At 36.6% G+C, this 16514-nt stretch overlaps 1 protein-coding gene across 1 annotated transcript in view; it reads right to left on the bottom strand.

Moving 5' to 3' along the window:
- Positions 1-200: 200 nt before the first annotated feature.
- ELOVL7 (ELOVL fatty acid elongase 7) overlaps positions 201-16514 on the bottom strand; it is a 76809-nt gene continuing 60495 nt past the window's right edge. Inside the window, 5 exon segments of the mRNA NM_001078042.1 lie at positions 201-3040; positions 5286-5422; positions 10952-11057; positions 13801-13857; positions 14932-15012. Coding sequence (NP_001071510.1) covers positions 2831-3040; positions 5286-5422; positions 10952-11057; positions 13801-13857; positions 14932-15012 — 591 coding nt within the window. The 3' untranslated portion in view covers positions 201-2830.

The raw sequence follows: 16514 nt of genomic DNA, 5'->3' as shown, positions 1-16514 counted from the left end.
TCATGGGGTCGCAAAGAGTCGGACACGACTGAGCAACTTTACTTTCACTTTCAGTGTCCAGCACAGGGCTCTAAACATAGCAAGGGTACAACAAGTGTGTGAAATGATTTGATTAAATGAATATGCAGATTAAAACACCATCTTTCCATGCAAACATACGTAGTTAAGATTCCAAAATGAAAAACATACACACATAGACATGCAATACCACGAATTTATTATTATAATACACACACTGAAAATCAGACCCAAACTTTGACAATTTCCACAGAGTTTTCCACAGTCTTTAAAGTAGTTAACAGAAATAAGGGATAATTGAAGAAATGCAACTTCATAATCTTATAATTTATGTAACAATGCAGTCTTCTCAATTAAGACTGTAAAAAGGCAATGTCCCACAGATATTTAAAATTTTATATTTGTATTTATTTATAATGTAGCTATAGGTTCTAAAGAATTCAGCTTTGTATCAGAAGCCAGGTTTTGTAACTGGCCTTTTTATTTGTCAGGTAAGCAAAGCACACCCAAAGGCAAGGAAGTCTTGAAAAGCGGGATGGAAGTCCAACAGAAACTTTCTGTGACCCACAGAGCCATTTAAGAAAACAATACCCACCCAGTCCTGCATCCAGTGGCACTCTGATCTGCTGATGTTCATTCACATGGAGGTTGCCTCTGCCAGCTGTGATTTCTTTTCATGTAACATTCTAGCTCTCTACTCCTATTCATACAGTGTACAGTGTGATTCCATCACATGTGGCTATTAGTTCATAGGCACCTCAATCATTTTAAAGGCTACAGGAAGATGAGGGGAGGTTGTGCAGTACAAGGCAGAAAGTATGCAAAGATACCAAGTGAGTGAAAGTCGTTTAGTCGTGTCGACTCTTTGCGACCCCATGGATTGTAGCCCACCGGGCTCTTCTCATGGGATTCTCCAGGCAAGAATATTGGAGTGGGCTGCCATTCCCTTCTCCAGGGGATCTTCCCAAACCAGGGATCGAACCCAGCTCTCCTGTTTTATCTTCGTTTAGTTTTGCTTCCTTTTGGTCTTTACCCGACTGGGGTCTTTGGGAACTGTGCGTGTGTGTAACAGCATCTACCATACCTCTTCACTTTAGCTTAGGCTGGATTTGAAGAGCCAAAACAGGAAAACACTTAAGGAGACCCTAAGACTCTCATAGAGAAATAAATTAGAGCTGCTGTTTCTTTTACCTTTGCTTTCCTGTTATTATTTATTTATTTTTAAATGTAATCTCTCCTTTTACCAACCTTCATCATTTCATACTGTAAGAAAGTGAAATCACTACAGGCAAATAAACTTACGAACCTGCTGAATGTGAAGAGAAAAGGCCATGGTATAAATGAATGGATTAGGAGGGAGACACTTAACTCTATGGATGTATAGTTGGTAGAAACTCAGTCTTTGTTGTTCAATAAGTATCATTATGTGTTACACAATGACTGGGTACCAATTGCTTCCACTGACACAAGCATAAGCAACCTTTTAAAATCAAGTATAACAAGTAAAAGAGCGATATGGAAAAATTCAGAAATGCCCAACTATTGCTATTTCTTGGGTGAAACTCTACTGATCAGTAGTTGGGTTCCCCAACAAAATGTGAAAACAAGAGAATTTTAGAAAGCAGCAATTTTAAAGAAATGAAAGCTATACAAAATGCATTGCAGTTCTTCATTATATAGCTCATAAATATGTAAAAAGAAAAATTCTAGGCTGTTAATTAATTCATAATTCTGGAAAACATTTTTCCATGTAGTGAATCTATAACAATAACTGTTACACAGTCTCTCTCCCTCGCTCTCTTTATGAGAGACCCCTATCACCAAGTCTTCCCTGGATAGTCTCTGTGCCACCATTTGCTTCCAGTTGCTTCACAAGCCACTCTTCACCCACCCCTGGAAAACTATGTATAAAATCATTTAATGTGTGCTAATGATATGAGCACTTACACATCTAACCAATATATATTTAACCAAAATAATCCTTTAAACCATGATCATATGAGAAAGTGACATTACATCAATACTACAGACAACTATGTATTTTTTCCTTGGCCAAATTCACCGCTTCCCAGAAATATGCCAAGTTCAGTGCAAAAGAGTAACAGTAAAGTGTTCATTAAGCCATCAGAACAAATCACCTTGTTTTCAAAATATTAACTCCACCTTAGTATCAAGTACATCAATGTACTAACCTAAAGGATTGTTACCTTTAAACAGTTTACCAAGCAAAAGTGTTGGGAGGAAGTCTTACAAGCAAAACTGGTGCCGGCTATTTAAGAGATTCATTAAAAATGACTTAGTGATTTTAAATGATAACTTATCAAAACCACGTTAGCTCTTCAGAATGGGAGGTTAAGTTTAGAGTAAATACAGTGTCTTCTGAATATAGTCAACAAGCAACAAAGCCAGAGCCCATAGTTAAAGGTTTTCAGACCCTGCAGAAGGAATCTTCTGTACTGCATGGATCTCTTCCCATGCTCAAAATATCAAATGATATTTTTCATGTATACTGGGTTTCTTTGAAGATTACTGTACTGTTTCACATCCTTCTTTCAATCTAAAAAATGTGCTAAATAAGATCTTTAGGTTTAAAAGCAGCTGAAAAACTGGCTGCTTTAGGCTCTAATTATCAGAAGACTGTTCTCTGGGAGCTTTGGGCTCTCAAATACCAGCAACCCCAATAACTTATCATAAAAATACAAGCTTTTGGTTTTGAAAAATATACAAAATGCACTGCACATGGAAATATCTCTTGATTGTCAAGGAAGACAAGATATCAATCTTTTTCATAGACTTATGTTGTACTTGAACTTTAGTGATCTTTGTTTTTGCAGATTCCATGTTTCACAGTTTTGGGTAGCCTCTGACCTTTGGTGTAAGCACGGTACCAAAAATGGAGAAAGAGCAGCAGGAAGATGCAGCCATAACTCATAATGATGTACTGAAAGACTGGAAACTGGTACTTGCAATCCTCCATGAAAAAGAACTGGCTGATGTGGATGGTGATAAGAACGAACTGGATCTAACAGATAGAAGAATGGAAAGTACTGTTAAGCTCCCAAGAGTCACAATGGAGCAATTATTTAACACATTCTTTGCTTATATTTAAACACTCTCCAACCGCATCTAGGCCACTGTTGAACAGGGAATTTTATCTTTCAATCTAGCCTCCAAGGGAGTGAGAGTAGGTGGAACAATGTCAAAATGCAGATGGGAATTTGGAACATTGTTCAGTGGTGCCAAAGCACACGACTCCAGGGAGTGCTATGAAAATTCCCTGGAGCTGTACAGCTGCAGTCCATGGGGTCGTAAAGAGTCCGACACAACTGAGCACGCACACGTGCAGAACGGCGCAGCAGCGCTTTAACACTCAGAGACCCGTCAGTCTCAACTTGAGGTCTTGTCTGAAGAAATACACTCAGGGCCACTACCTTATGGCCTAATTTTTCTATGACAGCTTGATTTCAAACATTCCATCCTGTTGTTAACCTGGCTATTTCAGTTGAGGATGGGGTGGGGCGGGGAATAAAAACATTCTAATTAGAGACCCATTCATTTACTTTATTGGAACCACAGCATCACTGAGTCTTCATATTTGCCAGCAGTCCTCCACTGTCGTAGACAAAAATATATCCTATCTGCCAGCTATAGCAGAGAATTTTCAAGCAGTAAGAGAGCATCATATGACCAAGGGCTCTGTGTCCCAGAACGTTCTGCACAGTCTTAAAAGAACATATTACATGTTTTGGGCTAATGTCCAGATTTTTTGGATATCTTTTTTCTCATGACTAAAAGGTAACACATGTTCTGTAGAAATTTTGGAAAACTAAAAATCTACACATATAAAAAAAAAAAATCTACACATAAAAATAAATAATGATTACCCACAATCTATTCTAACCATAGTTATGATTTTTATATCATTCTTGTTATTATCATCATCAACTCTCCTTGCACTATCTCAAGGAACTTTTAAGACATTTCTGTGCTGTAGCTACAATTATTCCTCTCATTTTGCAGATGAGAAAATGAAACTTTAGAAAGTCAAAGTAGCATCCTCAGCATTCTATGCAGGTGTGTTTGTGTAAATATTATCAACACATTTGAAAAAATAATAAACAGCATGTATCTTCCCTATATAAGTATTTTTCCATATTATTAAAAAGTTTTTACAACACTTAAGAGTATGTTAAGTGATAAAAAACGCCTAAGACAAATTCTATATGCAGTATAGATGTTCTAATTTCTCTACAATAAACATATATTACTTTCCATTTGCATAAAATGCTTAAAAAGAAAGGACTTGTGAATAATTTTCAGAACTTTGTAATATTTCCAAGCAGGACTTAAAATAATTTCCTTCCGTTTGGTTATTTAGGGTGCTGTCACTTTTGTCAACATGTATTTTACAGCGCCACTCTACACCTTTAATTCCCACAATACTTTACTAACTGGAGGAAAGATAAACTTGTAAATGTTAGGACTAGGCAGGCAGGCACACAGGAAGGCTCATGAAAGTTACATTCCCTCAAGGTCATTTAGACCTAGCATATGGAATTTCTAACTTCTAATTTAATATTATATCTAATGAGGTTCACATAACTTTGAGATTATTTTGATCATAAATAAATTTATTTTATATAAATCCATGTTGTGTATGTGTTAGTTGCTCAGCTGTGTCCAACTCTTTGCAACCCTGTGAACTGTAATCTGCCAGGATCCTCTGTCCATGGAATTCTCCAGGCAAGAATACTGCAGTGGGCTACCATTTCCTCCTCATATAAATGCATAAAATAATATAAAGATGGTATAAAAACACACATGCTAGTTTAATTGTCTGAGCCTCTTGGCTACCAAATATACTTTGTTTTCAATAAAGTTCCTGACAAAAGTTCAGGGAAGATATAAAGAATGATGGTATGCCATGCATGTGTGTGTGCTCAGTCATGTCTGACTCTGCGATCCCATGGACTGTAGCCTGCCGGGCTCCTCTGTCCATGGGATTTCCCAGGCAAGAATACTGGAGTGGGTTGCCACTTCCTACTCCAGGGGATCTTCCCTACTCAGGGATGGAACCCATGTCTCTTGAATCTTCTGCATTGGTGGATTCCTTACCACTGTGCCACCCGGGATGCCTTAGAGGCCAGGCAATTTATATTCCTATCTTTTGTAAACTTTGCCCTTTCGTTAATATCCTAATTCATAAAGAAGTCAAGTGACTCCCAGTTTAGTTTCATATCTGCTTTTAAAGAAAATTAACTACTCACAAGTTGTAATGACGTCAAATACTTTTTCCACCACAGATACTTCTGGTAGTCTGGTCCCAGTGCACACAGTCCATAGTAGGAATACATGACTACATGTACAGCTGTATTTAAAAAGGCATGGAATGTTCCCAAACCACCTGGAAAAAAAATATCATAAAATAGGGGCACTGTTCCTTAAGATGAGATATATTTTGGTCTGAACTTTTAGTATATTTCTTTAATTTTAGTGGGAAGAAAAATAAATATGAAATATCATTATTATTAAACATCTATAAAATTAGAGGGAGCTGGATACTACATTCATTTTGTAAAATATAAAATAAAATCCTGGAAAATAAATTAGCACGACTTTATTTATTCTATCTTAACACTAAGATTTTCCTGTGATTTGGACCTACCTTAACAAACTAAGTGGAATTACCTTTTAAATATAATATATTGCTAAATAATAGTAATCAAATTCATTTTTAGTAAGAATTAACATATAAAGCCACAAAGTACACTAATCTTAAGTGTATAACTTGATGATTTTTTAAAATATGTTACCACCACCAAATTCAAGATATAAGACATTTCTAATGCCACATAAAGTTCCCATGTGCCCCTTCTAATGAATATACTCCTTCCAATGTAACTTTTATTCTGACTTCCATCATCAACTGTTAGTTTTGCCTATTACAAACTTCATATAAATAGAATTAATTGTTAATTAATTTAGAATTAATTACTTTTGTTAATTAATTAGTTAATTTAGAATTAATACAGGATGTATTCTTTGTGGCTATCTTCTTTTAATCAACATACTGTTTTTAAGATGCATCCACATAAATTGTCCTTTTATTGCTGTGTAGTATTACCTGATATGAATTCATCACAACATATTTATCCACCCTCCAATCAAAAGATGTTTGAGTTGTTTCCAATTTGAGTTACTACAGATTAAGCCACTAAGAATCTATATATACATTTCTTACATATTATTGTGTAAAATCAAATTAACTTTTTTTCACTCTTAATAGTTTTCAATACTTTTAGTGCCACAAAATTTTGGCAGTAGAACCACTGGCTTTCATAAGTAAGCTATGTTAAGTTTGTTTTAATCAATCACTGTTTTTCCAAAATAAACATTTATTAATTGTTAAACCATTTTGATGCTGTTTCCATTTGACTATTATTAATTGTGCCTTCCTATCTTGGTTTCCTCTTCTAATCCTACCACATTTCCCACTGATCACCTTCGATTTAGGATAGAAGCTGCTGCTGCTGCTGCTAAGTCGCTTCAGTCGTGTCTGACTCTGTGCGACCCCATAGGCAGCACCCCTCCAGGCTCCCCTATCCCTGGGATTCTCCAGGCAAGAACACTGGAGTGGGTTGCCATTTCCTTCTCCAGTGCATAAAAGTGAAAAGTGAAAGAGAAGTTGCTCAGTCATGTCTGACTCTGAGCGATCCCATGGACTGCAGCAGACTAGGCTCCTTCGTCCATGGGATTTTCCAGGCAAGTTAGGATAGAAGACCCTGAAGTAAATATAAGCCAAGATTCTTTCAATTGTCTTTAACTGAATCAGTGAAATGAAGTGAAAGTCGCACAGTCATGTCTGACTCTTCGCGACCCCATGGACTATACAGTCCATGGAATTCTCTAGCCCAGAACATTGGAGTGGGTAGCCTTTCCCTTCTCTAGGGGATCTTCCCAACCCTGGGATCAAACCGAGGTCTCTCACATTGCAAGCAGATTCTCTACCAGCTGAGCCACCAGGGAAGCCCTAACTGAATCAGTAGTACAGTGGAAAGGGAAAACAAAGTGATTAGTAGATGGTGGGGGAAGAAAACAAAACTCTTCCCCAGTGTCTCTTTCCTAAGATGAACAATTTAGAAGAATCTTCATTCTTTACATACAGCCTGATTCAGTTTAGTAATGTTGACTTGGAATTTAAATTTTTCTAAAAATATTCTATTTTACTTACTCTAATATTCTTTGATTTCAGAAATAAAACAAAATCTCACAAATTTGCCTAATTACATTAGACAAAGGACTGAATTCATGAACACTGTGATTTATAGAAAGTTTAAAGCAAAACTGAAATGTATTACTTTGACTACAATCTTCTAAGGACAAATGTCATAAAAACTGCTTCATAGCAGAAATAATTACTTTAAAAAAAATCATCCATAATTGCAACAATGCTAGATACTTCTAAATGTTACCATTGCCAAAGTACTCCTTAAAATAACCTGTTTTAAATAATATTTAAAACTGCTTAAAAGTAAGTAGTTTTAAAATAAATATTTTAAAATTTCATATTTAAATATGAAAAGTCTTTTTCATGCTATACTATATTTCATAAACTTTCCTCTCCTGAATAGAATAAATCAAATTTCAGCTAATCCTTTCATTATCACAAATTTCAAGTAAGAAGAAACTGAACTAATGAAACTTATTAACAAACTTCCAGCTTCTATTATTTACATTTGGATTAGTCTTTTTCCCAAAAGAAACATAAATAAATAAATTAGTGTGGTGTAAAAACACCTTTTCTAGGGTAATTTAAAAATAGAAGAGTTTATGAGTTAAGCTACTTAAATGGGGACAAGCCAGCTACCTTTCAAATCCATTGTCTCACAATTACAGATACACAGGAAATCTATTTCATGCTTGATAATGAATCAGACCAGATTCTATTTTCCATTCAGAAACTTTCACCATTTGAATGTCCTAAAATGAGGCTCCTATGGACAGGAATTTAGCATGGCCATAGTGTAGCTAAGAGTGTTTATAGTTAGGGTTACTGATTAAAATAAGCTATCAAATCAAATTAGCTTGCTTATTTTCTCTAGTAGTGATTGTTTTCTGGTGAGTTACTTTCATGTTTGTTCACATAGCAATCACATTTTAATTAGTAATACTTCTCATATCTCCTTTGGAAGACTTTTCTTATAAAGTACTTTGTAAGCTTGCTTTCTTCTTTACAATAGTTCTGCAAAAAATGAATTATAATTAGTACCATCACATTTTACTTCTTTGGTTTGGAAAAAATATAAAGGAACCACCTGGGTAATTATCACAATTCTCCGTATCTCTGAAAGGGAGTATATACATAATTAATATAAAAACCTGCCACAGAAATATTTTCATCACATTCAAAAGAAAAACTGGATTGCTATTATCCCAGGGAGGAGTACAATAGGCAAACAGGAAATTAAATACTAGATAGAGATCAGCTGTGCTCTGGTTTTTGAAAGGACAGATAAAGCTGGACAGTTTTATTCTAGGAATGAAAGCCAACACCACACCACATTTCTGGAAACACCCTTGTTCTTGTTGCTGTATTTGTCACTGAACAGATATTAGGTATGCTGTTCAAGTGTTTGCTAGTCCACTATAGAATCAACAGATATTCAAACAAGAAAATTTAGAAAATACAGTGATGGATAAAGAAGGAAAGGGAGACCCCTTGTGTCAGTATCTCTTAATTACTGTATTTGGGGGTACTGTCTTCCTATTTATTTTTAATTTATACTTATTCTTCAGTGTTGGAATAGAATAATCTGGTCTTTTGAAAGATATCTGAATAAATAAGTTCTGTGATTGCAGCCATGAAATTAAAAGATGCTTACTCCTTGGAAGGAAAGTTATGACCAACCTAGATAGCATATTAAAAAGCAGAGATATTACTTTGCCAACAAAGGTTCATCTAGTCAAGGCTATGATTTTTCCAGTGGTCATGTTTGGATGTGAGAGTTGGACTGTGAAGAAAGCTGAGCGCTGAAGAATTGATGCTTTGGAACTGTGGTGCTGGAGAAGACTCTTGCGAGTCCCTTGGACTGCAAGGAGATCCAACCAGTCCATCCTAAAGGAGACCAGTCCTGGGTGTTCATTGGAAGGACTGATGCTGAGGCTGAAACTCCAGTACTTTGGCCACCTCATGCAAAGAGTTGACTCATTGGAAAAGACCCTGATGCTGGGAGGGATTGGGGGCAGGAGGAGAAGGGGACGACAGAGGATGAAATGGCTAGATGGCATCACCAGTTTGGGTAAACTCTGGGAGTTGGTGATGGACAGGGAGGCCTGGCGTGCTGCAATTCATGGGATCGCAAAGAGTCGGACACGACTGAGCAACTGAACTGAACTGAACGGAACTGAAGAGTGTGAAAACACCTTGTCCAGCATACTTTAAAAATAGAATAGTAAGAATAGCCATCTATTTCTGATAAATTTAGGAGCCAAGCTGCTTAACAGGAGTTGGAGCTACATGTTTCTCAAAATCATTTGCATTTCACAATTATAAACACAAGACATCACAACCATTCGATTACTGGATGTTTAGGTATTTTCTAATTTCCGCCAAAAGAAATAGTGTCAAGAAATATCACTGTAAAAAGAACTGAGAGGCGCAATATACGTGCAAGAGAAAACAAAAGCATGGAAAGCAAAGTAAAATAATGGAGATTAAATAATGTAACTACATTCGATTTGTGAAATGGACTCAGATGAGACCTTCTTGTTATAATGTGGGTTAAATTTTTAAATTCATATATATACATTATAAGAAAAACAACTACATTTCCTTTAAAAAAAAGTCTTCAACAGATAAATGCCAATTTTTGGCAAGGAGCTACTTTACATACTGGAAAATCTGATGCCCTTGGGTCAAAGTAGGGCCAGCCCTTCTAGCTCCCCTAGGTTCTGGCATCCTATTCTAGCCACTGGCTTATCTATGTCCCTTCATGCTCTGAGACATGCAGATTTCCACCCCCGACCCTCCTCCCCATGTCTAGAGAGTCTAAAACTCAAACAAGAGTTCCTCAATTGTAGTTTCTCTTTCCTTTAGTCTTACAAAGTCAGAGTGCCCAATAGAGGTGAGCTGTCCATAGAAATGTTAAAGCTTTGCCTAGAATGGCCTGCAAGCCTACAGGAAGACTTCTTAAATTGAAGAAACTAGAACAAATAAATCCCCCAGACAACTTTTGCTAATAAGACTATAACCTTGAGGATATCACTTATTGAAAACTTTATGATAGGTAAAAGTACTTACCTTCCTGTTCTCTCATATTCTAGATGTTCAGAAGCCTAAAATAAAAATCAACTAAAGAATCTGTTCGCCAAGCTTTTGAGTTAAACTATTTTTGACCTTAAAAAACAATCAAAGCATCCTTTAATATGGTAGGATGTTTAGGGAAGGTGGGACAATTGTAATCTGACACATCTTTAAAGAGTTGTTGGTGTATCAGCTTTTGGAAATTTGAAAGCAAAGAAGACATGGAACTTGAGATAAGCATTCTAACTTCCTGGAAACATATAAGCAATAGTTATCTAACTATATTTCTATAAAATGAAGGATTTTACCATTTTATCATTTATTACTTATTTTAAAATATGTATAGAATTATATAGGAAACGAATAAAATCCAAGCAAAACAACTAAAGGATGAGTAGAAGACTATACCCAAAGGTCATACATATTAAAGAGTATTGGGGAGTGGGGGAAGATCTAGTTATGAGTCCTGTGTTTATGTTTCAGATAATTAATGAAAGTCAGAAGTTTGATCAAAGTGATTCTTTGATGTTTTAGGATTCTTTTAAATCACACTTAAAGATAGAATTTATGCTTAGAGCATACAGAAATGTAACCAATTATAGCACATAATCCCAACTCTCCCTTGGCTACCTGCAGCAAATTTGACTCCAAACCACCAGGTCCATGGCATGATGGTATGATGGAAGACATGCAGGAAAGTCACTTGACTATTTTTCTTACGCAGAATAAAAAAGATCTGAAATAATTTAAAGAAAATCAAGTTCATATAAAATCATCCAATAATTTTCTAATGTTACAAAAATATCGGCCAAGTGCAAACTATTACTATTCCATATTGTAATGTGCTTTGAAAGAGTTGCCTTATAGAATCTACAGAAGCAGCTGATTCTCTAAGAGGCAACTCAAAAGATAATTAGTACAAGAGAACTTAGGTGTGATGCCTAGTCACGGAAGAATCAATAAAAAGGTGAAAAGATACTGAATGCCGTGTTTAAAAATCAAAGATATAAAGTGAAGGATATGACCAAAAATTATTGAAAAAATGTTACTGGTTCAAATTAAAAAAAACAACAACACCACCACCACCCATGCAGACTTTGAAATATATGGAAAAGCAGACTTTGAAGTCCTAGGACTGAAATTCTATACTGCTCCCTAACATATTCTACCAATTTAGATAAAGGATCAAGCAAATTGAAAGAAGACTTGCAGCAAATCAGAAGTTAGCAAATTATTATTAAAGAAAGATGAAGAGGGAAACACTTGAAGAATTAATTAGGGAAGTAAGGTGGAAACGAAAGCAAAGCAGCTTAGGAAAAGTGAGAAGGGTGTTAAAGCCCTCATCCAGATTGAACATATCTAGTCAGAAACTCTATAATTTCTATAATAAACAAAGAGGTAGAATAAGAAAGCTGGGGGCAGGGGGACGGGACTTTTTTCTTCTCAAAAACATATTCAACAGCAGAATTAAATGTTCAAAAATATTCAAAATGTAGAAAACCAGAGCTAAGTTAGACTTCTAAGTACAGGACTAAACAGACTGGCAGAAACAAAAGTATCCGTAAGAGTATTTGAGAAATGTGGTTCAGGGAAGGACACAGAGAAGCACCAGTTTCCTATGGAAGCTGAAACTGAGAACACGCAAAGCAGGAACAATGATGTCAAAGCACATTTGCTTATGCATGTAGAGGAAGGCAACGCAGTGCAACAGAAAAAGCCATACACGAGCAATCTGGGGTCCTACTCCCAGACCGTGGCGGCGTTTCTCTGGGTAAGCCTTAAAACTTTCTGGCTTCCATTTCTTTTCAGATTAAGTCCTCTGGGCTAGATCAATGGTTCTCAACTCTGTCTGCCTATTACTAGGTCCAAGAAGGTTTGTCTTTTGTTTTTAAATAACCATGCCTGGTCTGTAACTCCAGACCATCTTGACACCAAATCTCTAGGGTGGGGCCCAGCTTTTTGTTTTCTAAGGCAATTAGGTCTACAGTGCCATAGGGTTGAGAACCCATGGACGACAGTGGGGGTTCTTAAAGTGTGGACCCTGGACCAACAGCAATAACTTCACTTGAGAACTTGATAGAAATGCAAACTCTTAAGCTCCATTTAAGACCCACTGAGTCAGAAATTCTGAGGGTGGGGTTGAAGCATGTGTGTTTTTAATGAGTTCTCCGGGTGATTGCGTGCGTGCGTGCGTACATGCGCAGTTGTGCCCGACTCTTTGCGACCCCATGGATTGTAGCCCACCAGGCTTCTTCGTCTGTGGAATTTACCAGGCAAGAATACTGGAGTGGGTTGCCATTCCCTCCTCCAGAGGATTTTCCCCACGCAGGGATCAAAACCCACATCTCTGATATCCTGCATTGGCAGGTGGATTCTTTACCACTAGGACTACCTGGGAAGCCCAGCCAGGTGATTCTAATGCATGCTAAAATTTGAGAACCCCTGGATTCTGTGCTTACTGAGTTCTGCTTTCTGTCAATAATTCAGGGCTTCCCTGGTGGCTCGACAGTAAAGAATCTGCCTGCAATGGGGGAAACAGGATTTGATTCCTGGGTGGGGAAGATCCCCTGGAGAAGGGAATGGTAACCCACTCCAGTATTCCTGCCTGGAGAATTCCATGAACAGAGGAGCCTGCTGAACTACAGTCCGTGGGGTCACAAAGAGTCGGACACAACTGAGCGACTAACACACACATCAATAATTCTAATATTATGTGTAGCCAGCTGAGAAGGTAAAGCATGTTTAGATTTGCTACTAGAGATGTAGTGGAATATATTCTGAAGAAAACACACTTGGCAGTCTTAGGCCAGAATGGATTACAGATAAATAAGGTCCATATGCCACAAAGATACAATAATAGCCAGCTTTCTGTTGTTTCTGGAAACAAAGGTACAAGGTTTTCTCCTCTCATCATGGATCCTAATCCATGGCACTTGCTTTTCGCAGGAGCCACTGAGTTGATCCTCAGGAAGGGAGAAGACCCAATAAGACAGACTTCAGAAAGGCAGCTGGATATAGTTTTGATATTACCAAAATTACTGATATCCCAGAGATAACAACATTCTAGTGTGACTTAATGAATTTTGAAGCATGTGTCCTGTTAAAGGAGTGTGGATGACACACTGCTTTGATATAAAGAATCAGAGGTAACATATTCTCTGTTCTTTGCTTCCTGAACTTACTTCACAGAACAACCGTCATCCATCTAGATAAAGATGCTCAGTTTTGTAGTATATGTGACAGTTACATTCTTATCTTAACCAGATGGTAGATACACAAAAAAATCTTTTGGCATTTGCAAAAGACTGAAAAATAAGTTAATGCTATCTATTCTCTAAAATGATAATAAAAAATAATAGATAATAGGAGTCTGCCTGAGGAAGAGAGATAACCAAAGTTATCAGACAACCGAACCCTCACAGTTTATCACTTTCATTGAAACATCAAACATTTACCAAATGTGGTGATGATATACTCACAGTATCTAATAGCTCAATAAATTTGGAGAAGTAATAAAGCCAGCAGGTGCGTACCATCTGCAGAAACACACATAGAAAGGAATTCATTATTTTTTTTAACATGGGAAAGAACTTTATATTTTCTAATTTTGGCACAATTTACATTACATAAAATTTACCATCTCAACCATCTTAAAGTGTATAGTTTGGTGGCATTAAGTACCTTCACGTTCTTGTACAACTATCCATAAAGCTCTTCCTCTCATAGGACTGACTCTGTACCCATGAAACAGTAAGTCCCCACCTGGGAATCCACCCACCGACAACTACCATTTTACTTCCTGTTTCTGAATTTGACTACTCTGTGTTCCTCATAAAACAGAATCGTACAATATTTCTTGTCCCTTTGTGCCTAGATTATTTCACTCAGCATAATGTCCTCAAGGCTCAATCACATTGTATCAGGTGTCAGAATTTCCTTCCTGTTAAGGCTGAAAAATATTCCATTGTATCTATATATCAGTTTATCCATCCATTCATCTGTTGATGGACATGTGTGTTGACTTCCGTCTTTTGGCTAATGTGAAGAATGCTGTGAAAGCTGGTGTACAAATATCTTTTTTAAAAATTGGAGTATAATTGCTTCACAATGTTGTGTTAGTTTCTGCTGTACAATGAAGTCAGTCAGCTATGTGTATATGTGTATCTTTTCTCTCTTGGACCTCCCTCTCACCACACCCTCATCCCAGCCATCTGAGGCTTCACAGAGTACTGAGCTGAGCTCCCTGCCCTACACAACTTCCCACTAGTTATCTATTTCACATAGGTATGTGTGTCATTTGAATCCTCGCTTTCAATTCATCTAGGTATACACCCAGAAGTGGAATTGTTGAATCATATGGTAATTCCATTTTTGAGGAACCAGGTACAAATTTACTTTTAAATCCAAGAAATTCAAAAAGAAAAGCACCAATTTGCATTTTACAGAAAACCCCACACCTGAATTTTTTTTCTTGTAATTTTTAGCTTTTTTCACTCAACACATATGTGATAATTGAGTCATTTACTCCTTCTGATTTCACATTCAGTATTTAAAAATAGAGTCCACAAAGTTTTAACACTGATTTAGAGTTTTTCTGAAAAGAAACTTACCCTCAGTGCTGTAGGCGACTGTGAATAGTCAACAATATCACATCGAAACGAATAGCCTGTACCCCAGCCAGACATTATAAACTGTAAGAGAGCACATGCATATCACAGAAGAAAAGTACTTGCTCAACAGCTACAACAAAGGTAGTTTTGGCCACGTCTCCTCATTACATTTTCAGCTAACTCAGCAGTCAGTGCAGAGGGAAAGGTGGACTAGAACAATCACAAACCAGGAACTCACTTCATATCAAAGCATCAAGAGTTTTAAAAGTTGTAAAGTCACACTTATATAAACTGTGTGCTAATTAAAATGACTATTTCTTGGAATGATTATTCTAATAAACTGGAGAACAAAATACCAGGAATGTTTTGTTTAAACAGCAAACACTGGTAAGTATTTGACTTTATTTATGTACATCTCTATGTGCCTGTGCATGTTTGTGTATTCTCAAAGGGGTGATTGAGTCTGAAATCAGCCTTTTTTGATCATTTCAAATCTTTGCAATTAGTCAACAAATAAATGAGCAAACCAACCTTCTCAGTGTACTCATCCAATGTCTATAACAACTAGATTTTTCTTGTTTCAGTTAGTGGATGTAATAGGAAGTGATAGTCCATGGCTTTTAAATCCAGACAGACCAAACACAAGACTCACATATTAGTTTTGCTTTGAATTCACATAACAAGTAAGGGACAAAAATATTAACAAGAGAATACAGTCTGGCAAGCCTTAATTCCAACACACCCACGAAGTGACTTTAGGCCAGTGGTGAGAAGAAAAGGCCTATTGTTAAGTCTGGACCACAATTCAAAGATTACATTGATATTCTTTTGGTCTAGTGGTAGGAAGTTCTCCTTTTAAAACAGCATCTGAAAATGAAAAGCTAAGGGCTCTAATTTTAAATTAATATCTATATTAAATGGTTGGCTTAAGTTAGGGCTCTGACAATATGACCAGTTTCTTCTCTGGCATCCTGTTCTCACAAAAGCCAGCATCTTCCCTAAGAAAGATGTCTTCCTTCCCAGCATAAGGATTATACCATTTTCTATTCCATTACATTTTAAGTCTGTACTTTTAATTATTATTAAAGCTGAAATGACAACTTTACAGTAAGTTAACTTTTTTGGCAAAAGTTTAGGAGGCATAATCAGAATAACATTTTAATGGTGAAAAGAAATGAAGGAGAAAGAAAAACCACTTAGACCATAGTATTTAAAAACACTATCCTTTTTTGATAACTAGCTCCTAGCTTGACTTGTAATATCAACACCATCAACTTGGTAAATTATGAAATCTTAAAAATTAAGATTCAGAAAAGCATAAAAACATATTTCATGGATGAGAAAAATATCTTACAAAGACAAGTCAATAAATTTTCTCAAAGGAAGGAACAAAGGAAAGTACAGAAATAGTTAAATCTGTTTTACAAAGTCCTGATCTGTCAGTGAGAGTCTTCATACTCTCGTACTCAGACTCACTTCTGACTGATTGAGGTAACAGGCTAACTCCTTTCATTTAGATGAGGTTGACTGATTCCCTACTCCAAATAAGCACTGCGATGAATAGGAGAAGCTCTGTGATGTGA

This window comes from Bos taurus, chromosome 20 (genome assembly GCF_002263795.3).
Source record: "Bos taurus isolate L1 Dominette 01449 registration number 42190680 breed Hereford chromosome 20, ARS-UCD2.0, whole genome shotgun sequence".
Lineage (NCBI taxonomy): Eukaryota > Metazoa > Chordata > Mammalia > Artiodactyla > Bovidae > Bos > Bos taurus.
Note: the sequence above shows the minus strand (reverse complement) of the source record. Positions and strands in the feature narration are given on the sequence as shown.